This window comes from Myotis yumanensis, unplaced genomic scaffold (genome assembly GCF_028538775.1).
Source record: "Myotis yumanensis isolate MYYU_CA2020_CCGP unplaced genomic scaffold, mMyoYum1.0.hap1 SCAF_23, whole genome shotgun sequence".
Taxonomy (NCBI): domain Eukaryota; kingdom Metazoa; phylum Chordata; class Mammalia; order Chiroptera; family Vespertilionidae; genus Myotis; species Myotis yumanensis.
This window is the reverse complement of record NW_027223774.1, coordinates 1,160,159-1,186,553: the sequence shown is the minus strand read 5'-3', so window position 1 is coordinate 1,186,553 and position 26,395 is coordinate 1,160,159. Positions and strand designations below refer to the sequence as shown.

The 26,395-nt window shown below is 45.7% G+C and overlaps 2 protein-coding genes across 2 annotated transcripts; both read left to right on the top strand.

The window, feature by feature from the left end:
- Positions 1-3,683: 3,683 nt before the first annotated feature.
- Positions 3,684-6,817, top strand: LOC138999643 (zinc finger protein 551-like). The gene is made up of 2 exons (XM_070401815.1): positions 3,684-3,804; positions 5,082-6,817. Exons 1-2 carry the CDS (start codon positions 3,684-3,686, stop codon positions 6,815-6,817), a joined length of 1,857 nt encoding a protein of 618 aa, XP_070257916.1.
- A 10,971-nt stretch (positions 6,818-17,788) lies between these two features.
- On the top strand, positions 17,789-20,827 carry LOC139000223 (zinc finger protein 551-like). The gene is made up of 2 exons (XM_070402484.1): positions 17,789-17,909; positions 19,176-20,827. Exons 1-2 carry the CDS (start codon positions 17,789-17,791, stop codon positions 20,825-20,827), a joined length of 1,773 nt encoding a protein of 590 aa, XP_070258585.1.
- The last annotated feature ends 5,568 nt before the right edge of the window (positions 20,828-26,395 follow it).

Here is a 26,395-nt window from a genome sequence, read left to right as displayed (position 1 = left end):
GTGAGCAGTTTTACTTTCATCCTCAGGACGCTGGGGCCACGGGTGGTTGTGAACAGCAGAGGGACGTTGTCTGAGGTAGGGTTCTAAACGTTTCTCCAAACTGCTGATAACAATCTCACCTTAAAAGGGAGAGGAGAGCAGTTAGGGGTGGGAAGGAGGAGTCCTTTGAAAGATAAGGAACTTGACAAGAGTGTGCACTGAGGACCGAGCCCTGGATGAATGCAGGCATCACCCAGCACCAGGACTGGGTCAGGGCCCTGAGCAGCCTGAGCCCCTGGGTCCTGGGTTGGGTGCCAGGCCGTCAACAGACTATTTCTCATAGGTTTATGCAGGTGCCGAGCCACTTAGGGGTCCGGGTTGTGGAGCTGTTTTCAGGGCCTCAAACTCTCGTGGCCTCCGATGTCTTGGTGTCCTGTGTCTGTCTGACCCTCCTCCTGCCCTGGGACCTGCAGATACTCAGTCCAGAATCCTAAGTCCATGACTAAGGTTGTATGAACTGGTGCATGTTTTTCTGGCAAACAGTGGAATGAGATGTGCGAGGTCCTTTCAGGCACAGGTTCCACATGTGGCAGAGGCTCAGAGTGAAGATAGCTGGTTCAGGAACCTGCAGGAATGCTTTTCTCTTTGATGGGAACAGGTAAGAATGGGAGAGGAGTCAGGTGTAGAGGAGCCTTGTGACAACTCGGTTGTGTGTTCTGCAGGTGATGGGGGCAATGGGAGATTTGGAGCAGCGGAGGCAGGTGATCTGACTCAGGTTTCATTAGACGCCCTGTGGCTGCTGCATGGAGAGCAACATGGGTGATAGGGAGGTGGTGTGATCATCTGGGACAGTGGTTGGCAAACTGATCAGTCAACAGAGCCAAGTGTCAACGGTACAATGACTGAAATTTCTTTTGAAAGCCAAATTTTTTAAACTTAAAGTATATAGGTAGGTACATTGTTATTAACTTAATGAGGGTACTCCTAAACTGGCCTTTGCTAAAAACGTCCTCAGTCTCACTGAGTTACATTGGCTGAGGTCAACCCCTTCCAACTCTCCCATCCTCAACTCGTGCATGAATCATGCGCCTCTCCTGTGCTGTATTTCCCTTGGCCCCATGCCTGCACTGTGTCTCCAATCACCCATCCGACTGACACCCCCCACTTTTTCTAACACCACTTCTTCAAAATAGACTCACCCAGGCCGAAAACTATCTTCTGTGCATGGGCCACGAAGTTTCAGTCACACTGTACATGCCCGCCAGCATGTGGTATTTTGTGGAAGAGCCACACTCAATGGGCCAAAGAGCCGCATGTGTCTCACAAGCCGCAGTTTGCCGAACACTGGTTTTGAGAGTATGGGATGGTAACTGTCCTCTGATGGTGGCGATTGACATGGAAGACACAGTTGGATCCGGGATTGGTACTTTAGGTGTGACCACCTGGATCTTCTAATTTTGAAATTGAGAAAGAGAGAGAGAAAAAGAGAGAGAGAGAGAGAGAGAGAGAGAGAGATAAGAGTCAGAGATGAGATGAAGGTTTGTATTTAGCATCTGGAGATATGGAAGCACCATCATCCTGCATAAAGACATTCATAGTGCAAAGGTTCATGTGCATTGCAGATAAAAACAAACAAACACTTACTTTGGCCTTTTCGGGTATGAGATATTTCAGAGAGCAGTTAAAGAGCATCTGGAACTCGGAACAGTTGTTCAAGACGGAGACTACTCAAAAGGAGTGAAGACTGCCTGGACAAGAGAGGAGTTGTAGATCATCATTTCATATTAATTTGAGGCCCTAGGTCAATGGAAACAAGGTGATATTGTGACTGGTGCATATTTACTTTGTAAGCACTCACCAGGAATATTCTGTGAGCCTTGGTGGGGTGTTGCACTCAGTCTGGTTGATTTGCTTGGGGCATGAGTGCCCACCTGTGAGACTGACTGGGCATGAGGTGAAGCATAGTAATCCCTCCTTTGGAAAACTGCTGTTTGAACTAGTCTGTGGTGCTTAAACAATCTCTTATTCTGTAGGTCAACTCTTTTATTTTTAGACTGTAAAATAACTTTGCTTTTAACTTGAATAGAAAAGGTAAACTTTATTGCCTGACCTTGCCTGCTAGCCATCTCACTGATACTCTGATATTGATGCCAGGTGCCTGTATAGATATGATACTCAAGGTTACAGGTGTCTTTATAGATATGACAGGTGTTTGCTAGATATGACATGTACTCCAGGTTACAAGCTGTCTAGAAAAATAACTGACACAAGGGCCTAAGAAAGATATAAAAAGAGAATTATTCCTCCTTTTGGTGTCCCGATTTTGACAGAGGTAATCTGCTCTGAACCTGCACTCAATAGAGATGACTCTTAACAGGCTCATTAAGGCATCTTGTCCAACTCGCTGATTTTTGATACAACAGGGATAGAGGGCCATCGGCCATGAGACTTGAGTGGTGTGGGCAATGACTGGGGATGGAGATCATGTGCAGCACTGGTGGAGGTGGGCTCTGGATATCTAAGATGTGATGTAGTTCTCAAAAGGTGAGGTTGAAGGAATACACCATCAGGGAGTGAAGCCTTTATACCAGGGCTCAAGGCTGCCTCCATGAGTGTGGACTCTCAGAGTTGGTGTAGAACTTATTCCTGTTTGAATTTGCCAAGCAGTCACTACACCACACCTGCTGAGTAATGAGTAGGAAGTCAATGAGATGACTGTGGGGGCTGTGGGTGTGGGAGTGCAGATGAGAGAGAGGTGTGGGAGAAGGAGTGATGTACCCTTGGAGAGGGAGTGTGAATTCATGGCCACAGGACACTGGAATTTGCAACAAGGGTGTATAAGGAGTGAGTACATTTTTGGTGCCTACTGGCTGATATGATATGTGATATGATATGAGGAATTTTAGTGTAATTGTCTGAAAATACGGGTGTTGTGGTGAGACCTGTCAGGTGCAGAGCTGAGGTGTCACATAGATGCACACCTTCCTAGGGTTGTCGAGGGCTGACACATTGATTAATGGGAAGGAGATAGCATATATTGGTGTCACCTGGGCTTGCATATTTGCAGTGGAATGGGCAAGGGAGATAGAAAGAGAAACATATTACAGAAGCTGTGAATTAGACATTTGGAAGGGAAGGTGAGTAGGAAATAAAGTGTCCTCGCCACGACAAATTTGTGTTGGCTTTGAAAATGTGCCCTGGGAAATGAAGCTGTGTGAGAGAACTGTGGTTCAAAGAATTTTGTTGAGCAGATAGTGCAAGGTGATGGCCTCAACACCATGGTATCAGAGCGAGAAGGATGAAGCATGAGGCCATGTTTTTTCATGTCTCTGAGGGAGATTACGGGCAATAACAAGAGTATTGCCTGAGAAAATAAGTGATAAATCATTCACATTTTCTTTATGGCCAACATCTATCGCTTCATTATGTGGGTGACACCCACTGTATTAACAAGGGCCCTGTGGCCTATGTGGGAGGCCCAGAGCTCAGGTATCTTCTATCTGCTCAACTGCTTCTATTGTTGTGGGAAGACGCAGTATCAGTAGGAATAAAAGGAGAGAGTGATTTAATGGGCCCAAGGTCTGGTGTCTTGGCAGATGAATTGTAGAGGGAGCACATGGATATAAAGGGTGGGAAGTATGAAGAAATTGAAATCCTAAGAGAGAAGCTAATCATAGCTTGAACTGTCCCTCTTAGGACAGAATATGAACTTTGAGGATGTGGCCATTGTCTTCTCTGAGGAGGAGTGGGGGCTCCTTGATGAGGCTCAGAGACTTCTCTACTGCAATGTGATGCTGGAAGTGTTTGCACTTGTCTCATCTACAGGTAAGACCTTCATGTTTGTCCCAGTGTCCTGAGGTGATGTCTACCCTTCCTTTTTTCTCCAAACGTAGCTCTCACAGCCACACCATGGGCTCTACTTATTACCCCCACGTTTCTTTCAAATGGGCTGTGGCTGCCAGGGGTGAACAGTGTGGGGAGTCCTGAGCTCTGGACTCCCCAAGCATCCCTTACACCCACTGCATCAGAAAATGCAAGAAGTGTCTGGCAGTCAGGAGTCTTGCAATGAGCTTAAGGCGACCCACTTTGAACTTTCTCTTCCTGGGAAGGTGACTATGTCCTTATGGCTTCCACTTCTGCACCAGTTATCCGGGTAAGACTCTTTGTGACGCCTGTACGGGGTTATGGTCTTTACTTACAGGAACTGTAGCTGTCCTTGTAACATCCTACCTCAATTGTTGTTTGTAATATTTCCTTCCCTGAATACTATTGCATTCCGAATTGCTCTGGGTTGGTACTGGCTGCTCACCTCGCATGTATTTCATTCATTCTCTGAGTATATATCTTGTATGTATTTATAGAGTAGAAGGTGCATTGAGAACCCTGTATTTTTTCTCAGGGTGAACTGGGAAGATGGTCTCTGATGAGGCCTGAACCTACTGATTGGAAACTGGGGGAAGGTATCACATGAGGGCTTCTTTCAGATCACACCAGGAACCAGATTGTGTTTGATCATATTTAGGTGCAGATGCATTTGTCCACACCTTATTTCTACATTTTCTTTACCATTATTGACATTTTGATGACAGATCATTTCATCTGTTACTTCATGGCTTTTGTTTAACTTCACCTTTGTCACCTTTTTGCATCCCCTGTCCCTCTGCACTGCTCCCTGTGCAGTATTCTCCTACATGGACCTGCACATGTGTTATGAGGTGTACATACATGGTTAAGTAGTCCTAGAACCACTGCTCTTGAATTTAACTTGGAATAAGACATAAGCAACCTTCTGCACACCTTGCCCATGTCACCAGCAGACAAGCCCTGCTGAACACTGATAGCAGAAGAAGGAGCTGATGATCATGCTTCGAATCTATGTGGTGCTTGCCATCTTTGTGTTATATTTCTGGTGAGGCTTTCCTTGTTTTGTGATATTCAGAGTTCCAGAACTTCACAGGAGCCTTTTACCAATCCTGCCAGAACATCTCTTAGTTTCAGACAATTGCATGGAACACATGTATGATGTGCAACCTATTTTTGTAATGGAACTTCCCTCATCACTGTAGTCAACATCCAGTTCCTCCTCATTTCTCTGTTTTCAGGTTGTTGGCATAAAACGGATGATGAGGAAGCCTGTTCTGAGCAGAGTGTATCTGTACAAGGACAGTCACAGATCAGGGCGTCTAAGACAGAGCCAGCAACCCAGAGGACCCATGTGTGTAAGCGGTGTTTCTCTGTTTTCAAAGACATTGTGCACCTGACTGAGTCACAGGCAGCGTACCTTGAGCAGAAAGCCTTCATCAATGACACAAGTATGAGAGACTTCTGTTTCAGTGCAAACCTTCACCAGCAACAGAGGGAAGCCAGTGGAGAGAAACCCTGGAAAGAAGCTGTGGACAGGGCCTCGTTTGTGCCCAGGTGCATCTTCTACTTATCAGGGCTGCCCTTATCCAGTAGGGACGTTGTAGAAGACTTGCCAGCCATCTCAGAGCTTCTCCAGCCCCAGGATCCTCTCGACACTGAGGAGCCACACAGTGGCAGTGAGATTTCCCAGAAATTTCTCAGTGGAAAAGGTCATAACCAGTGGGGTCAATGTGAAAATGCTGCCAGCCACAACCAGAAAGTTGTTCAACAGAGCGTCTGCTCTGGAGAAGTGAATTATGCATGTAACAAATCTGGAAAAATTTTTAGAGGAATCTCTAGCCTCATTCTACATAGGAAAGTTAACACTGGAGAAAAGCCATATGAGTGTAGGGACTATGGAAAGGCCTTCAGATATAAGACTAACCTCAATCAACACCACAGAGTTCACACTGGAGAAAAGCCCTATGTGTTTAGTGACTGTGGGAAGTCATTCAGGTATATCTCTGTTCTTAATCAGCACCAGAGAGTTCACACTGGGGAAAATCCATATGAGTGTACTGATTGTGGCAAGGCTTTCAGTCATAGGTACAAGCTCACTGAACACCAGAGAGTTCACACTGGAGAAAAACCTTATGAGTGTAGTGAATGTGGGAAATCTTTTAGATGTCATGGTCACCTTTTTACCCACAGGAGAATTCACACTGGAGTAAAACCTTATGAGTGTAGTGAATGTGGGCAGTCCTTCAGAGAAAGGAGTACGCTTACTAAGCACCAGCGAGTTCACACTGGAGAAAAACCTTATGAGTGTAGTGAATGTGGGCAGTCCTTCCGAGAAAGCAGTACGCTTACTAAGCACCAGAGAGTTCACACTGGAGAAAAACCTTATGAGTGTAGTGAATGTGGGAAGTCCTTCCGAGAAAGGTCTACACTTACTAAGCACCAGAGAGTTCACACTGGAGAAAAACCTTATGAATGCAGTGAATGTGGGAAATCTTTTAGATGCCATGGTCACCTTATTACCCATAGGAGAATTCACACTGGAGAAAAACCTTATGAGTGTAATGAATGTGGGCAGTCCTTCAGAGAAAGGTGTACGCTTACTAAGCACCAGAGAGTTCACACTGGAGAAAAACCTTATAAGTGCTGTGAATGTGGGAAATCTTTTAGATGCCATGGTCACCTTATTACCCATAGGAGAATTCACACTGGAGAAAAACCTTATGAGTGTAGTGAATGTGGAAAGTCCTTCAGAGAAAGGGGTACCCTGACTAATCACCAGAGAGTTCACACAGGAGAAAAACCTTATGAATGCAGTGAATGTGGGAAATCTTTTAGATGCTATAGTAACCTTTTTAAGCACAAGAGAGTTCACACAGGAGAAAGGCCTCATGAGTGTAGTGAATGTGGGAAAGCTTTTAGCCGAAAATCTCACCTCCTTAGACACCTGATTGTTCACAATGGAGAACAGCTTTAAATGTGCACCGAATACTTTCTTTTTCTCATTGACAATTACAACATTGAAGGGGTCTCTTTGATACACATTTCACGGAATATAAACCCTTTTATCACAACATACACTCTGCTAGAGTCCTCATAAATTTCAAGTACAAGTGATGCTTTAAATAACTGAATGGCACTTGCTAAGCTGCTCGGGCCTACTACCCGATTGAAATCACTGGGAGTATTTCTGGCTGAGGCGATTTCACCTCCACCACCTGGCTCACCTGATTAGGGTGCCTCAGTCACAGCCCCTGCGTGGTCAGGGAAAAGGAATTCTGTGTTCTCACCTCTGCCTGAGCAAACTGTGATTACTCCAAGCTCCTGGCAGGATCTTCATTCCTTTCTGACTAGGAAATGGAGTTGATTGAGGGTTCGTCCAGTGCACCCATCCTCAGCTAAGAAGAGATACCTCTCTCAGGACATCACCTTATGCTGTGATGAATTGTTTCAGGTTCCAGTTCACCAACCTGCAAAGCGATTGAATTTTCTAACACGTCTCTGGTTTATGACCTTTTTTCCAGGTGCTTTTGCTCATGTACTAGTACCTTTCAGTTTGTTGGTCCTATGCATTGCCTGGCTTGATCTGAAAGCACACTTGGGATCAGTCCGCATGTCCAGGGGAACAGATATTGTGGGAATCCCCAACCTGCTGTGCTCCCGAAGGCAAAGCCTGGAGTCAGAAAATCACTGTGTCCAGTATTCACTTGTAATGCAGTGCTGCCCAAGACCTCGAAAGAAAGCCGGCATGACTTTGGTTCTCATTTGCAGCCTGGTGCCTCCTGTGATTGAGGTCTGAGGTCATCCTGAAGATGGGGGTGAGAGGGCTTTGTTCTGCTTCTGTGAACAATGTGAATTATATTCTCTGTTCACAGTGTGTATTACATGCTGTCTAGGTGCCCTGTGCCGTTATGAATGACATTTCATAGGCTGGTGTCGCTTGTATTGAGACTCTGAGGGTTAGGTTGAACCACAACTGGGTCAGAAACCCTGTATTCATAGTGAGTGGGAAAGAGTGCAGAGAATTAGGTGAATCTCGCCTCTTCTGAACGTTACCCACAAATGACCAAGGATGTGTGACTTGTGTGGTCATTGCGGACAGGCGTCCTCAGTTCCTCCATCACTGTTTCCTGTGGCTAAAGTCATTTTTAGGGAATATAAACTAAAACGGTCTGTTTCCTCTTCTGGCCTCTCTAAGGTGTTCACCTCAAGGTTTGCTCAACAGGCAAGACCTCAAAGCTAGAGGAATTGTAATCCTGTAGTCAGTCCCAGGATGTGGCTTTTGTTACCCAGTCAGCATTCCTGTTGATTCTGATGGCCTTAGTCTTCTCTGCTTGCCAGTATTTGCTGCCACTGAGTCAAGGCTGGTGCTCCCAGGGAATTAGGAGAGAGATGGTTGAGCCCATATAGGGTTGTCATTTTAATTTTCTAACAAGACAGAGATATCTGGGCCTTTATTTGGAAGCACATTTTAAGGTTTTATTTATGTATATTTGTACTATTTGGTGAACTTGGACATAGGGATCAAACTCTAAAAAGGTCACATGTGACATAAACTTATCTCTCACCCATATACAGGTTCGGGCAAAACTAGGCATATAGATGTGAATATGCAAAACACAGAGTTGACTCTCTATTTTTCTAAATAAGTATTTTACATATTTAAAAATCTTTTTAACATCTTTTCACAAAGAGAGGACGAGAGAGAGAGAGAGAGAGAGAGAGAGAGAGAGAGAAAGAAAGAGAGAGAGAGAGAGAGAGAGAGAGAGAGAGAGAGAGAAATTCTGAGATTAGAAAGAAACATCAAACAGCTGCCTCCTGCACGTCACCTACAGGGCATCCAGGCAGGCATGTGCCTTGAGCTGGAATGGAACTAGTGACCTTTTAGGGCAACGGATGGTGCTCAAACACCTGACGCTCACTGTCCAGGGAAGAGTTTATTCTTGTATTTTATTATTTTTAAATTATTGTAGTAATTTCCAGCCAAAAGCTCTACACCTACTTGTGCCACACCCTGTAGTTACCTCCTGCCTGTTTGTAATCTCTCCTTCTGCCTTCCCCTGGCCTAAATGCAGTCATTGATTTTCCTTCCTTTACAAGACTAGTTAATTTTTTTAAGATTACTTCATATTTTTCATAATTTCATAAGCACTATGAGGGGTATAAAAATATTGCTTTCCTTCATGCTACACAGTTATTTTGAGATTTGACACGAATGCTTCTGTGAATAGTTATTTTATATGGCTGAGTCATACTGTGTTCTGTGAATAACTAGTTTACCTATTATTGATCTGTCTATGGTTTTAGTTATTTCCAGGTTTGGGATATTAAAAATTAATCTGCTGGGAATATTGCCTTCAATTCTATCTATAGATGTATGTACTACTTATCAAAGTGATGCAGTATAGGCGAATGTTTTACCTGTTAGTATATGCAGAACTGTGTTCTAAAATGGTCATTCCCTTTGGCTTTCCACCCACCCAAAGAAATGAAAATTCTAGTTTTTCCATAACCCTGCCAGCACATGTGATGTTTAATCTTTTTAATAATAGGCCAAGAAATGAGTATAGTGTTAACTTGCATTGTTTTAATTCCATTTCCCTAATAAATTAAAAAAAATTTTTTCCCTAATAAATTTTTATGGTGAACGTTTTTTTAAGCAATTATTTATACTGTCTTTGTCTCTTTCGTTGCAATGTCTGGTCAGAATCTTTTGCCAATTTTTAAAATGAAATTATTATTTTAACTATAGGTTATTGCAGATATGTTTATTTATTTCACTCAATCCTCAATGACTCAACTGAATTCTTTGCAATGTGAAACTATAAATTTTTTTCAAAATATTTTTTCATTGATTTTAGAGAGAAGGGAGACGGATAGAGAGATAGAAACATCAATGATGAGAGAGAATCATTGATTGCCTGCCTCATGCATGCCCCCTTCTGGGGATCAAACCCACAACCCATGCATGTGCCCTTGCTTAGAATCAAACCCAGGATCCTTCAGTCCCCTGGCCGTCGCTCTATCCACTGATCCAAACAGGCTAGGAATAAATCCCTTAATTCTTTTTTTTTTAAAAATATTTTCATTGATTTGAGAGAGGAAGGGAAAGGGAGAGAGAGAGAGATAGAAACATACATGATGAGAGAGAAACATCTATCAGCTGCCTCTTGCACATCCCCTACTGGGAATCGCGCCGACAACCTGGGTTATTCCCTTGTACAGAATCGAACCTGGGACCCTTCAATCCACAGGCTGATACTCCAATCAGTGAGCCAAACCAGCTAGGGCACCTTAATTGTTTTTTAAAATTGTAATCCTCATCTGAGGATATGTTTATTGCTTTGAGAGAGAGAGGAAGGGAGGGGCACAGAGAAAAAAAAAAGGAACATCCATGTGAGAGGAAACATGGACCGGTTGCCTCCATAAATGCCGGGCAGCAGATCAACCCACAACCTGGTCTGTGCCCTCACCAGGAGCCGAACATGCCCTTTGATTGAAGTGAGCGAATGAAATGAAGCTGCAAGAGATTTAGCGCCTGGCCAGGGCAGCACCTGAAATCTTCATGTTTCCTTCAAGACCGTGAGTTAGTATGACTCAGCATTTGGGGGAGTGTTTGTTTTGCATGTTGCCTGTTGGTTGTATGTGTGAATTGGCTGTCCCTTTGGATGTTCCTGATGTGGGTATTGTGTTCTCTTTGTGTCTGTGTTCTATGCTTGTGTATGTCTGCTCTAGTGTGCGGGTGTGTGTGTCCATCATGTGTGTGTGTGTGTGTCCTGTGATACTGTGTGTATGACACCGATTGTTTCTATGTGTGTGTCCAGTGTGTGTGTGTGTGTGTGTGTGTGTGTTCGTTACCCTCAAGGTGTTCCCTGTGTCTGCAGTCTGTATCTGTGTGAGCCTGACCATGAGCCCTGCAGTTGAGTGCCCAGCTGTGGCAGGGGGCGTCCTGTACCTGCATGTTTCTGTGCTTGTGTCGGTATGTTTCTCTGTGAGTCTGTGCACCCCAATCACAGGCAACTGCATAGGCAGTCTCTGGAGGGGTCAGGAAGGGGCCCCTTATGCCCTGCTCACCCAGGTTCTGCTGCCCCCCAGGGGGTCCCCTCTCTGGCCTCAGGGACGGATGAAGGGAAAGGTCAGTTCATAGAATCCCAGGCTGTGGTAAGGGGAGGAATTAGGGAAGATTCTGATGTCAGACTGGAGTTAGAGAGTGTGCATGGGGAATGTGTGTGAAGGACACTAGGCTTCGTGGAGGAGCTGGGGATCCAGGTGCCTTGGGAAGGAATGAGTGGGGGGGTGCATGTGGGGGGACCTGAGGGGAAAGACTTTGAGGCTCCTAACCCCCACTAGGAATAAGAAAGTGGACATCCCTTGAGTGGGGTGTCCCTTGCCCACATGAGAGCCAGGGTGACCCCAACGGGAGTAAGGTTCCCCGGGCTCCATGGAGCATCATTCCGGGACTTCTGGGCTCTGGTCATCTCCTGGGAGTGTGTGGCCAACCAGGACCCTGGGGCCAGGAGAGAGAATTGGGCCCTGAAATTTCTTCACTGTGGACGGGTGAACTGTGGAGGGAGTGCATTTAGCACAGTTTCCTGCACAGAAACTGCAGGGTCATCACTGATGTTACCGGCAGCATTTTACCATCAGCCCCACCTGCTGGGGCCCTCACCTGGGCAACACAAATGACACAGGGCCTTGGAGGCAGGGAGGGCCTGATGTCCATGTAAAAGCACATGGATGCTGGAGGCTTCCAGCCTGTGCCCTTCCCAGTCAACACTCTTAACTTGTGAGTCTTCACCTCCACCCGAGTGTGGGACCCGAGGCAGCCAGGGGTTTACCCAGGTCACACTCAGAAGTGGGTTCTGAGTTCGCTGCCAATGCCATCTGCCCGAACTGCTTTTCTGAGGTTCACTGCTTTGGAACTTGCCAGTGATGGTTTAGGGCAGCGGTTCTCAACCTGTGGGTCTCGACCCCTTTGGTGGTCTAACGACACTTTCACGAGGGTCGCCTAAGACCATCCTGCATATCAGATATTTACATGACGATTCGTAACAGTAGCAACATTCCAGTTATGAAGTAGCAACAAAAATAATGTTATGGTTGGGTCACAACAGGAGGAACTGTATTTAAAGGGCCAGAAGGCTGAGAACCAGTGGTTTAGGGCAACCAGGGGACAAAGTCCACCTGGATGAGAGACAGGGACCCATCCTGACGGACTTCTGCTGTCATTTCCAGCCCATCCCCACCCCTCTCCTTGGCCCTGCACAGTCCCCAAGAAGAGGCGGACACCACGTGGTCATGTTAATGGGGCCCATCGAGTAAGTATGTCAGGTTCTCCTCCTGACCACCTGAGTTTGACTTCAGCCTGTGACGTGCTCTGACCAATGAAATGTGCTGGGAGTGAAGCCTGTCACCTCTAATAGAAGAGTCTGGAAACATGGAAACTGGCCACCGCCTGTGTCCATCTCTAATAACATCCAGCAGTACCTACATCGGTGTCTCTCCTTTATCCTGGTCTCAGGATAACAAGGGTGCACATGGGGTATGAGCAAGAAAGATACCTTCTTTAATAAAAGTCACTAAAGCTTTGGGACTGTTTATTACCCATAAGATCTAGCTGGTCCTAATGGGAATGCATCTCCCATTCTACCCTCTAGGCGGCAGCAGAGCTTAACTATAGAAAGCAGAGCTCTGTTATTAGAAACACATGGTTTTGACTGCAAGCCTTGCCTTTATTAACTCTATAATCAGGCAATTTACCTTGAGTCTCTGAGTCTCCATTAAAATAGATGCTAAAACGATCTCAAGTTGTGGAGAGGATTGAGTGAAATAATAATAATGCAGGTAAAGCATTGAATCCAGGGCCTGGCACCTGTAGTGAACATTCAGTAACTGTTATCTCCATAGCTGCACAATGTGTGCTGCCTGCAGACATGCAGACAACGTAGGAAATGCCAACTTGTTGGCCTCTGTGTCCATTCAAATATGGCTTTTAAGCGAATAAGGTAGAATTATGTATATATTCTCATAGCCTTATTTTTCTCTTCATAATGTGCTATTTCTGTGATAAAAATAAAAACTCTGGCCTTATGCAGTTTGGCCCAGTGGGTAGAGCATCGGCCTGCAGACGGAAAGGGCCAGAGTTCGTTTCCGGTCAAGGGCATGTACCTTGGTTGCAGGCACATCCCCAGTAGGGAGTGTGCAGGTGGCAGCTGATAGATGTTACTCTCTCATCAATGTTTCTAACTCTCAATCCATCTCCCTTCCTTTCTGTAAAAAATCGTTAAAATACATTTTATAAAATGATAATAAAAAAATAAAAACTCTGAGACATGGAGTGGTTCCGTTGTTTGAGTGTCCTCCCACGGACACAAAGGTTGCAGTTCCTGGTGAAGCCACAAGACAGGTTCCTGGCTGGATGCCCAGACGGTGGGTAAGGGAGGGGAGGAGGCACCCCACCTGTGTTTTCCTCTCTCTCATTTTCTCTCTCAAAATAAAATTTAAAAAAGTAACTATCTACATATCCATTTAGATTTGTGGTCTTCAGGAATATTGACATAATTTTCACCTCAGGGAGCATTCTGAGCTTCATGGAGTCTGAAATAATATCTCCAAATAAGGGCTCAGTGCAGACAACACTCCCCATAGCCCTGCCACCAGCCACGAAAACCTAAGGTTGTCATTTCCCACCGCCATTCGGGCGCCCCGACACCGATATTCTCAATGGCCAGTGACTGGGATCCTAACGCCACCTGCGCGGCCTGGAAAGTTCCTTACCCAAAGGGCAATGCGCCTAATGATGGCTGCGTTTAGCCAATGAAAGCCCAGGAGAGGCGCATGAGCCTGGCTCTCATTGGTTTGGGCATGACTCCCAGATTAGTCCTCCAGGTGGTCATTTTCACCTCCTCGTTCTATCGACTTAGAGGACCCAGCGGGCAGCATCAGAACTAGGACAAGCCGTCAGAGGCAGCGTCCCCGCTGTGCAGGGAGTGTCTGAGGCTTGTTGACCTGCAGCAGGCAGGATTGAGGTCTCCATGCTTCCCGGACTCCTCTCTGCTTACTGAGGTCAACTCAGCCTCACCCCATTTACCCTCCACCTACCACGCTGTCAGGCCCTGCAGCTCGCGTCCCAGCACCCAGAACAGTGAGTAGCTTGTAGGTGACACAGCATGTGACGGGGAGAAAGAGGGTGATGGGCTGCAATGCCGCTCAGTCAGGCCGTGGGGCTGTGGCTGAGCTGTGAGGACTCGGGAAACCCAGGTCTGTTTTGTGTTTAAAGGCAACAAAGAAGATGAGGCAAAGTTTTGTGTGAGGAGTTTTACTTTCATCCTCAGGACGCTGGGGCCATGGGTGGTTGTGAACAGCAGAGGGACGTTGTCTGAGGTCGGGTTCTCAACATTTCTCCAAACTGCTGATAAGAATCACACCTTAAAAGGGAGAGGATAGAAATTAGGGACCAGAAGGAGGAGTCTTTTGAAAGATAAGGAACTTGGCAACAGTGTGCACTGAGGACCGAGCCCTGGGGGAATTCAGGTATCACCCAGCACCAGAGATGGGCCAGGGCCCTTAGCAGCCTGAGCCCCTGGATCCTGGCGTTGGGTGACAGGCCGTCAACAGACCTTTAGTTCCTACAGGTTCCTGCAGGTTATGAGCCGCTGAGAAGCCTGGGCTGTGGGGCTGATGTCAGGGCCTCACACTCTTGTGGGCTCTGAGGTCGTAGTGTCCTGGGCTCTCCAGCCTCTCTTCCTGCCCTGAGACCTGGAGACATAAAAAGAGACACAAATACCCGAATTAAGTCCATGACTAAGGTTGGATGAAGTTATCCATGTTTTTCTGGCAAACAGTGGAATGAGATGTGGGAGGTCCTTCCAGGCACAAGTTTCAGATGTGACAGAGGCTCCGAGTGAAGACAGCTGGTTGAGGAACCTGTGCGAATGCTTTTCTCTTTAATGGGAACAGGTTAGAATGGGAGCGGAGTCAGGTCTAGAGGAGCTTTGTGACAACACGATTGTCTGTTCTGCAGGTGAAGGGGTCAATGGGAGATTCAGAGCAGAGGAGGCAGGTCATCTGACTCAGGTCTCATTAGAAGCCTTGTGGTTGCAGCATGGAGAGCAATGTGGGTGAGAGGGAGGTGGTGAGATCGTCTGGGAGAGTGGGATGGTAACTGGCCCCTGATGGTAGCCCTGGAGATGGAAGACACAGTTGGATCTGGGATTGGTGTTTTAGGTGTGGCCACCTTTATTTTCTAACTTTTAGTTTGAAAGAGAGACAGGGTTGGGTAAGAGTCAGAGATGAGATGAAGGTTTGTATTTAGCATCTGGGGATTTGGAAGCACCATCATCTGGCACAAAGACATTCAAAGTGGGAAGGTTCATGTTCGTTGCAGATAAACACAAACAAACACTGATTTTGGCCTGTTAGCGTATGAGATATTTCAGAGAGCAGTTAAAGAGCATCTGGAACTCAGAGGAGTTGTTCAAGATAAAGGTGACTCAAAAGGAGCGAACACCGCCTGGACCAGAGAGGAGTTGTAGATCATCATTTTATTTTAATTTGAGGCCCTAGGTCAATGGAAAGAAGGTGAGTTTTGGTCTGGTGCATATTTACTCATTAAACACTCACCAGGAATATTCTGTGAGCCTTGGTGTGGCCAGACTGAGTTTCACACCCCGGCTACACCAAGGCTCACAGAATATTCCTGATGAGTGTTTAATAAGTAAATATGCACCAGCCCCAGTCTCACCTGTTTCCATTGACCTAGGGCAATGATCAGCAAACTCATTTGTCAACAGAGCCAAATATCCACAGTACTTCTTCAAAATAGACTCACCGAGGCCAAAATCCGACATCTGCGAATGGGCCACGAAGTATCAATCGCACTGTATGTGCCCGCCCACATGTGGTATTTTGTGGAAGAGCCACACTCAAGAAGCCAAGCAGCTGCAGGTGGCTCAAGAGCCAAGGTTTGCTGACCACTGACCTAGGGCGTCCAATTAAAATAAAATGAAAATACATCCTGCACATCAGATATTTACATTATGATTAAAGACAGTAGCAAAATTACAGGTATGAAGTAGCAACGAAAATAATTTTATGTTTTGGGGTTCCCACAACATGAGGAACTGTATTAAAGAGTCGCGGTATTAGGAAGGTTGAGAACCACTGGCTTAGGAGAATGAGTGGCCATCTGTGAGACTCGGTGAGCATGGGGTGAAGCATAGTAATCCCTCCTTTAGAAAACTGCTGTTTGAAACTGCTGTTTGAACTACTCTGTGATTCTTAGACAATCTCTTATTCTGGAGGTCAACTCTGTTATTTTCAGACTGTAAAATAACTTTGCTTTTTTGTTTGAATAGAAAAGATAAACTTAATTGTCTGACCTTGCAAGCTGATATTGATGCCAGGTGCCTGAATAGATATGATACTCAAGGTTACAGGTGTCTGTATAGATATGACAGGTGTCTGCTAGATATGATATGTACTCCAGGTTACAAGAGGTCTACAAAAATAACTGACACAAGGTCCTAAGAGAGATATAAAAAGAGAATTATTCCTCCTTTGGGTCTTCAGATATTGACAGAGGTAATCGGTTCTGAACCTGCACCCAATAGATATAACTCCTAACAGGCTCATTAAGGCATCTTGTCCAGCTCGCTGATTTTTGATACAACAAGGGTAGAGGGCCATCGGCCATGAGACTTGAGTGGTGAGGGCTGTGACTGGGGATGGGCGATCATGTGCACCGCTGGTGGAGGTGGGCTCTGGATATCTAACACATGATGTGGTTCTCAATAGGGGAGGTTGAAGGAAAACACAGTCAGGGAGTGAGGCCTTTATAGCAGGGCTGAAGGCTGCCTCCATGAGTGTGGACTCTCAGAGTTGGTGTAGAACTTATTCCTGTTTGAATTTGACAAACAGTCACTACACCACACATGCTAAGTAATGAGGAGGAAGTCAAGGAGATGACTGTGGGGTCTGTGGGTGTGGGAGTGCAGGTGAGAGAGAGATGTGGGAGGAGTGATGTGCCCTTGGAGAGGGAGTGTGAATTCATGGCCACAGGACACTGGGTGTTGCAATAAGGGTGAGTAAGGAGTGAGTCCATTTTTGGTGCTTACTGTCTGATATGATCTGATATAATATGAGGATTTTTGTGGAATTGTCTGAAAATAAAGGTGTTGTGGTGAGACCTGCCAGGTGTAGAGCTGAGGTGTCACATAGATGCACACCTTCCTATGGTTGTTGATGGCTGACATTGATCAATGAGAAGGAGATAGCATATATTGGTGTCAGTTGGGCTTGCATGTTTGCAGTGCATTTGGAAGGGAGACAGAGAGAGAAAAACATTACAGACGCTGTGAATTAGACATTTGGAGGAGAAGATGAATAGGAAATAAAGTGTTCATGCCACGGCAAATTTGTGTTGCCTTTGAAGATGTTCCCATGGAAATGAAGGTGTGTGAGAGAAGTGTGGTTCAAACAATTATGTTGAGCAGGTAGTGCAAGGTGATGGCCTCTACACCATGGTACCAGAGTCAGAAGGGTGAAGCATGAGGCCATGTTTTTTCATGTCTCTGAGGGAGATTACGGGCGATAACAAGAGTATTGCCTGACAAAATAAGTGATAAATCATTCACATTTTTTTTATGGCCAATATCTCTCTCTTCCCTATGTGGGTGACACCCTCTCTATATACAAGAGGCAGTGTGGCCTACATGTGGGGCCCAGAGCTCAGGTACCTGCTCTCTGCTCAACTGCCTTTATTGTTGTGGGAAGACACAGTATCAGCAGGAATATAAGAAGAAAGTGACTTTGATGGGCCCAAGGCCTGGTGTCCTGTGTGATGAAGAGTAGAGGGAGCATACAGATATGGAGGGTGGGAATTATGAAGAACTTGAAATCCTAGGAGAAAAGCTAATAATTGCTTGAACTGTCCCCATTTTGACAGAATATGAACTTTGAGGACGTGGCTATTGTCTTCTCTGAGGAGGAGTGGGGGCTCCTTGATGAGGCTCAGAGACTTCTCTACTGCAATGTGATGCTGGAAGTGTTTGCACTTGTCTCATCTGCTGGTAAGACCTTCACATTTCTCCCAATGTCCTGAGGTGATGTCTACTCTTCCTTTATTCTCCAAATGTATCTCCCACAGCCAGACCATGGGTTCTACTAATATCCCCCACTGTCCTTTCAAATGAGCTCTGGCTGTCAGGGGTGAGCTGTGTGGGAAGTCCTGAGCTCTGGACTCACCGAGCATCCCTTACACCCGCTGCATCAGAAAATGCCAGAAGTGTCTGGCAGTCAGGAGTCTTGCAATGAGCTTAATGGGACCCACTTTGAACTTTCTCTTCCTGGGAAGGTGACTATGTCCTCATGGCTTCCACTTCTCCACCATTCATCCACGTAAGGCTCTGTGACTGCCTGTGCCAGGTCACTTACATGAACCAGAGCTGTACTTGTAACATCCTACCTCAATTGTTGTTTGTAATATTTCCTTTCCTGAATACTATTGTATTCCGAATTGCTTTGGGTTAGTGCTGACTGCTCACCTCCCTTGTATTTCATTCATTCTCTGAATATTTAGGTTGCATGTATTAATAGAGTAGAAGGTGCATGGAGAACCCTGGAATTTTTTCAGGGTGAACTGGGAAGATGGTCTCTGATGAGGCCTGATCCTACTGAATGGAAACTGGGGGAAGCTATCACATGAGGTCTTTTTCCAGATCACACCAGGAACCCGCTTGTGTCCAACCATATTTAAGTGCAGGTGCGTTTCTCCACACCTTATTTCTACATTTTCTTTACCATTATTGACATTTTGATGACTGATCATTTCATCTGTAACGTCATCGCTTTTGGCTACCTTCACCTTTGTCACTTTTTTGTATCACCTGTCCCTGCGCACTGCTCCCTGTGCAGTATTCTCCTATATGGACCTGCACATGTGTTATGAGGTGCACATACATACTTAAGTAGTCCTAGAACCTCTGCTCTTGAATTTAACTTGGAGTAAGACATAAGCAACCTTCTGCACAGCTTGCCCATGTCACCAGCAGATAAGCCCTGCTGAGCACTGATAGTAGAAGAAGGAGCTGATGATCATGCTTCGAATCTATGTGGTGCTTGCCATCTTTGTGTCATATTTCTGGTGAGGCTTTCCTTGTTTTGTGTTATTCAGAGTTCCAGAACTTCACAGGAGCCTTTTACCAATCCTGCCAGCACATCTGTTATTTTCAGACAATTGCATGGAACTCATGTATGATGTGCAACATATTTTTGTAATGGAACTTCCCTCATCACCATAGTCAACATCCAATTCCTCCTCATTTCTCTGTTTTCAGGTTGTTGCCATAAAACAGATGATGAGGAGACCTGTTCTGAGCAAAGTGTATCTGTACAAGGAGAGTCACAGGTCAGGGCGTCTAAGACAGAGCCAGCAACCCAGAGGACTCATCTGTGTAAGCGGTGTTTCTCTGTGTTCAAAAACATTGTGCACCTGACTGAGTCACAGGCAGCGTACCTTGAGCAGAAAACCTTCTTCAATGACACAAGTGTGAGAGACTTCTGTTTCAGTGCAAACCCTCACCAGCAACAGAGGGAATCCAGTGGAGAGAAGCCCTGGAAAGAAGCTGTGGACAGGGCCTCGTTTGTGACCAGGTGCAGCTTCTACTTATCAGGGCTGCCTTCATCCAGTAGGGAGCTTGGGGAAGACTTGCCAGCCATCTCAGACCTTCTCCAACAGAAGGCCCCTCTGGACACTGAGGAGCCACACAGTGGCAGTGAGAGTTCCCAGAAAATTCTCAGTGGAAAACGTTATAAACAGTGGGGTCAATGTGAAAATGCTGCCAGCCACAACCAGAAAGTTGTTCAACAGAGCCTCTGCAAGGGAGATGTGAATGATGCTTGGAAGAAATCTGGAGAAATTTTTACAGGAATCTCTAGCCTCATTCAATATAGGAAAGCTCACAGTGTAGAAAAGCCATATGAGTGTAGTGATAGTGGGAAGGCCTTTGGATATAAGACTAACCTCAATCAACACCACAGACTTCACATTGGAGAAAAGCCCTATGTGTGTAGTGACTGTGGGAAGTCATTCAGGTATATCTCTGTTCTTAATCGGCACCAGAGAGTTCACACTGGGGAAAAGCCATATGAGTGTACCGATTGTGGCAAGACTTTCAGTCTTAGGTACAACCTCACTGTACACCAGAGAGTTCACACTGGAGAAAAACCTTATGAGTGCAGTGAATGTGGGCAGTCCTTTAAACGAAGGTGTACCCTCACTGAACACCAGAGATTTCACACTGGAGAAAAACCTTATGAGTGCAGTGAATGTGGAAAGTCCTTTAGAGGAAGGAGTAACCTCACTGAACACCAGAGAGTTCACACTGAAGAAAAACCGTATGAATGTAGTGAATGTGGGCAGTCCTTCAGACGAAGGCATGCCCTCAGTGAACACCAGAGAGTTCACACTGGAGAAAAACCTTATAAGTGCAGTGATTGTGGGAATTCTTTTAGACGCCATGGTCACCTGTTTAAGCACAGGAGAATTCACACTGGAGAAAAACCTTATGAGTGTACTGAATGTGGGCAGTCCTTCAGACAACGGTGTACCCTTACTAAGCACCAGAGAGTTCACACTAGAGAAAAACCTTATGAGTGCAGTGAATGTGGAAAGTCCTTTAGAGGAAGGAGTAACCTCACCAAACACCAGAGAGTTCACACTGAAGAAAAACCTTATGAGTGTAGTGAATGTGGGAAGTCCTTCGGACGAAGGCATGCCCTCAGTGAACACCAGAGAATTCACAGTGGAGAAAAACCTTATGAATGCAGTGAATGTGGGAAATCTTTTAGATGCTATAGTCACCTTTTTAAGCACAAGAGAGTTCATACGGGAGAAAGGCCTCATGAGTGTAGTGAATGTGGAAAACATTTTAGCCGAAAATCTCACCTCCTTAGTCACCTGATTGTTCACAATGGAGAAAAGCTTTAAATGTGCAGCGAATACTTTCTTTTTCTCTTTGACAATAACAACACTTAAGGGGACCCTTTGATACACATTTAACAGAACATAAACCCCTTTTATCACAACACGCACTCCCCTAGATTCCTCATGAAATTTCAAGTATAAGTGATGCTTTGAATAACTGCATGGCACTTGCTAAGCTGCTCGGGTCTACTACTCGATTGAAATCAGTGGGATTATTCCTGGCTGAGGCGATTTCACCTCCACCACCTGGCTCACCTGATCAGGGAGCCTCAGTCACAACCCCTGCGTGGTCAGGGAAAAGGAATTCTGTGTTCTCACCTCTGCCTGAGCAAACTGTGATTCCTTCAAGCTCGTGGCAGGATCTTCATTCCTTTCTGACTAGGAAATGGAGTTGATTGAAGGTTTATCCAGCGCACCCACCTCAGCTAAGAAGAGCTACCTCTCTCAGGGACATCGTGGTTCTCACCTTATGCTGTGATGAATTGTTTCAGGTTCCAATGAACCAACCTGCAAACTCGTGGAATTTTCTAACACGTCTCTGATTTATGATCTTTTTGTCCAGGTGCTTTTGCTCATGTACTAGTACCTTCCATTTTGTTGGTCCTATGCATTGCCTGGCTTGATCTGAAAGCGCACTTGGGATCCGTCCGCATGTCCAGGGAAACAGATATTGTGGGAATCCCCAACCTGCTGTGCTCCCGGAGGCAAAGCGTGGAGTCCGAAAATCACTTTCTCCCGTATTCACTTGTAATGCAGTGCTGCCCAAGACCTGGAAAGAAAGCCGGCATGACTTGGTGGTTCTCATTTGCAGCCTGGTGCCTCCTATGATTGCGGTCTGAGGTCATCCTGAAGATGGGGGTGAGAGGGCTTTGTTGTGCTTCTGTGAACAATGTGAATTATATTCTCTGTTCACAGTGTGTATTACATACTGTCAAGGTGCCCTGTGCCGTTATGAATGACATTTCGTAGGCTGGTGTCGCTTGTATTGAGACTCTGAGGGTTAGGTGGAACTACAACTGGGTCAGAAACCCTGTATTCATAATGAATGGGAAAGAGTGCAGTGAATTATGTGAATCTCGCCTCTTCTGAACGTTACCCACAAAGGACCAAGGACGTGTGACCTGTGTGGTCATTGTGGACAGGCGTCCTCAGTTCCTCCATCACTGTTTCCTGTGGCTAAAGTCATTGTTAGAGAAAATAATCTAAAGGGTCTGTTTCCTCTTCTGGCCTCCCTACGGTGTTCACCTCAAGGTTTGCTCAACAGGCAAGACCTCAAAGCTAGAGGAAGTGTAATCCTGTAGTCAGTGCTAGGATGTGGCATTTGTAACGAAGTCAGCATTCCTTTTTATTCTGGTGGCGATAGTCTTCACTGCTTGCCAGTATTTGCTCCACTGAGGCAAGGCTGCTGCTCCCAGGGAATTAGGAGAGAGATGGTAGAGCCCATATAGGGTTGTCATTTTAATGTTCTAACAAGACGGGGATATCTAGGCCTTTATTTGGAAGCACATTTTAAGGTTTTATTTAGGTATATTTGTACTATTTCGTGAGCTTGGACATAGGGATCAAGCTCTAAAATGGTCACATGTGCCATAAACTTATCTCTCACCCATTTAGAGGTTAAGGCAAATGAAGGCATATAGATGTGAATATGCAAAACACAGAGTTGACTCTCTATTTGTCTAAATAAGTATTTTACATATTTCAAAATATTTTAACGACTTTTCACTAAGAGAGGAAGGGAGAGAGAGAGAGAGAGAGAGAGAGAGAGAGAGAGAGAGAGAGAAATGATATTATTAGAAAGAAACATCAAACAGCTGCCTCCTGCACGTCACCTACAGGGCATCCAGGCAGGCACGTGCCTTGAGCTGGAATGGAACCAGTGACCTTTTAGGGCAACGGATGGTGCTCAAACAACTGACCCTCACTGGCAGGGTGGAAATTATTCTTGATTTTTATTATTTTTAAATCATTGTAGTAATTTCCATTCCAACAGCTCTACACCTACTTGTGCCCCAACCTGTAGTTACCTCCTGCCCTTTTGTAATCTCTCCTTCTGCCTTCCCCAGCCCTAAATGCAGTCATTGATTTTCCTTCTTTTATGAGATTAGTTAATATTTTTCTAAGATTAGTTAATATTTTTCATGATATCAGAAGCACTATAAGGGGTATACAAATACTGCTTTCCTTCATGCTACACAGTTATTTTGAGATTCAACACGAATGCTTATGTAAATAGTTAATTATTTTTTATGGCTGAGTCATACTGTGTTCTGTGACACACCAGTTTACCTATTATTGATCTGTCTGTGGTTTTAGTTATTTCTTAGGTATGGGATATTAAAAATAAATCCGCTGGGAATATTGCCTTCAGTTCTCTATATAGAGGTATGTTTTACTTATCAAAGTGATGTAGTGTAGGCGAATGTTTTACCTGTTAGTATATGCAGAACTGTGTTCTAAAATGATCATTCACTTTGGCTTTCCAACCACTTACAGTAATGAAATTTCTAGTTTTTCTACAACCCTGCTAGCACATATGATGTTTAATCCCTTTAATAATAGGACGAGAAATGAGTATAGTATCAACTTGCTTTTTTAAATTCCATTTTGCTAATAAATTTTTTACAATTTTTTCCCTAATAAATTTTTCATGGTGAACCTTTTCTCAAGCAATTATTTACACTGTCTTTGTCTCCTTGTTGAAATGTCTGGTCAGAATCTTTTGCCAGTTTTTAAAATGAAATTATTATTTTAATTATAGGTTAGTGCAGCATCTAAGATATATTTATTTATTTCACTCAATCCTCAATGACTCAACTGAATTCCTTGCAATGTGAAACCATAAATATTTTTTAAAGAATATTTTTTTTATTGATTTTAGATAGGAAGCAAGAGGCATAGAGAGATAGAAACATCAATGATGAGAAAGAATCATTGATTGCTTGCCTCATGCACGCCCCCTTCTGTGGATCAAACCCGCAACCCAGGCATGTGCCCTTGTTTGGAATCAAACCCAGGACTCTTCAGTCCCCAGGCTGATGCTCTATCCACTGAGCTAAACTGGCTAGGTCTCAACCCCTTAATTCTTTTTAAAAAAAAATATTTTTCTTGATTTCAGAGAGGAAGGGAGAGGAAGGGAGAGAGAGAGGGAGTAACATAAACGATGAGAGAGAAACATCTATCAGCTGTCTCTTGCACATCCTCTACTGGGAATCGGGCTCACAACCTGGGCATATGGCCTTGTCCAGAATCGAACCTGCGACCCTTCTGTCCACAGGCTGATGCTCTATCCACTGAGCCAAACAGGCTAGGGCCCCTTAATTCTTTTCAAAATTGTAATCCTCATCTAAGGATATGTTTAGTGCTTTGAGAGAGAGAGGAAGGGAGGGGCACAGAGAAAAAAAGGAACATCCATGTGAGAGGAAACATAGACCGGTTGCCTCCATAATTGCTGGACAGCAGATCAAACCCCCAACCTGGTCTGCGCCCTCACCAGGAGCCGAACATGCCCTTTGATTTAAGTGGGCGAATGAAATGAAGCTGCAAGGGATTGAGCCGCCTGGCCAGGGCAACACCTGAAATCTTCATGTTTCCTTCAAGACCGTGAGTTAGTATGACTCAGCATTTGGGGGAATGTTTGTTTTGCATGTTTCCTGTTGGTTGTATGTGTGAATTGGCTGTCCCTTTGGGTGTTCCTGATGTGTGTATTGTGTTCTCTTTGTGTCTGAGTTCTATGTCCTTGTATGTCTGCTCTGGTGTGTGTGCGCGTGTGTTCATTGTGTGTGTGTGTGCGTGCGTGTGTGTGTGTCCTGTGATACTGTCTGTATGACACCGATTTTTTCTATGTGTGTGTCCAGTGTGTCTGTGTCCAGTGTGTGTGTGTGTGTGCGTGTCTGTGTGTGTGTGTTCTCATCAAGGTGTTCCCCTAAAGGTGTCCCTGTGTCTGCAGTGTGTGTCTATGTGAGCCTGGCCATAAGCCCTGCACCTGAGTGCCCAGCTGTGGCTGGGGGTGTCCTGTACCTGGGTGTTTCTGTGCTTGTGGTGTCGGTATGTTTCCCTGTGAGTCTGTGCACTCCAGACACAGGCAGCTGCCCAGGCAGTCTCTGGAGGGGTCAGGAAGGGGACCCTTCTGCCCTTGCTCACCCAGCCTCTGCTTTCCCGTCGGGGCTCCCCTCTCAGGCCTCAGGGATGGAGGAAGTGAAAGGTCAGTTCATAGAACCCCAGGCTGTGGGAAGGGGAGGAATTAGGGAAGATTCTGATGGCAGACTGGAGTTAGAGAGTGTGCATGGGGAGTGTTTGTGAAGGACACTAGGCTTCCTGGATGAGCTGGGGATCTAGGTACCTTGGGGAGGAATGAGTGGGTGGGTGCATGTGGGGGGACCTGAGGGGGAAGAATTTGAGGCTCCTAACCCCCACTAGGAATGAGGAAGTGGACATCCCTGGAGTGGGGTGTCCCTTGCCCACATGAGAGCCAGGGTGACCCCAACGGGAGTAAGGTTCCCGGGGCTCCATGGAGCATCATTCCGGGACTTCTGGGCTCTGGTCATCTACTGGGTGTGCATGGCCACCCGGGTCACAGGGGCCCGGAGGGAGAATTGGGCCCAGCAATCTATTCACTGTGGATTGGGAGAACTGTGGAGGGACTGCATTTAGCACAGGTTTCTGCACAGAAACCACAGGGTCACCACTGATGTTATCGGCACCATTTTCACCATCAGCCCCACCTGCTGGGGCCCTCACCTGGGCAACGCAAATGATTCAGAGCATTGGAGGCAGGGTAGCAACTGATGTTAATATAAAAGAACATGGATGCTGGTTGCTTGCAGCCTGAACTCTTCCCAATCAACACTCTTAACTGTGAGTCTTCACCCCCACCCGAGTGTGGGACCCGAGGCAGCCAGGGGTTTACCCAGGTCACACTCAGAAGTGGGTTCTGAGTTCGCTGCCAATGCCATCTGCCCAAACTCCTTTTCTGAGGTTCACTGCTTTGGAACTTGCCAGTGATGGTTTAGGGCAGCGGTTCTCAACCTGTGGGTCTCGACCACTTTGGCGGTCGAACGACCCTTTCACAGGGGTCGCCTAAGACCATCCTGCACATCAGATATTTACATGACGATTCATAACAGTAGCAACATTACAGTTATGACGTAGTAATGAAAATAATGTTATGGTTGGGTCACAACATGAGGAACTGTATTTAAAGGGCCAGAAGGTTGAGAATGATTGGTTTAGGGCAACCAGGGGACACGGTCCACCTGGATGAGGAGACAGGGACCCATCATGACAGATTCCCGCTGTCATTTCCTACCCATCCCCACTCCTCTCCTTGGCCCTGCACAGTCCCCACAAGAGCCTGGCACCACGTGGTCATGTTAATGGGGCCCATCGAGTAAGTATGTCAGGTTCTCCTCCTGACCACCTGAGTGTGACTTCAACCTGTGATGTGCTCTGACCAATGAAATGTGCTGGGAGTGAAGCCTGTCACCTCTAACAGAAGAGTCTGGAAACACGGAAACTGGCCACTCCCTATGTCCATCTCTAATAACACCCAGCAGTACCTACATGGGTGGT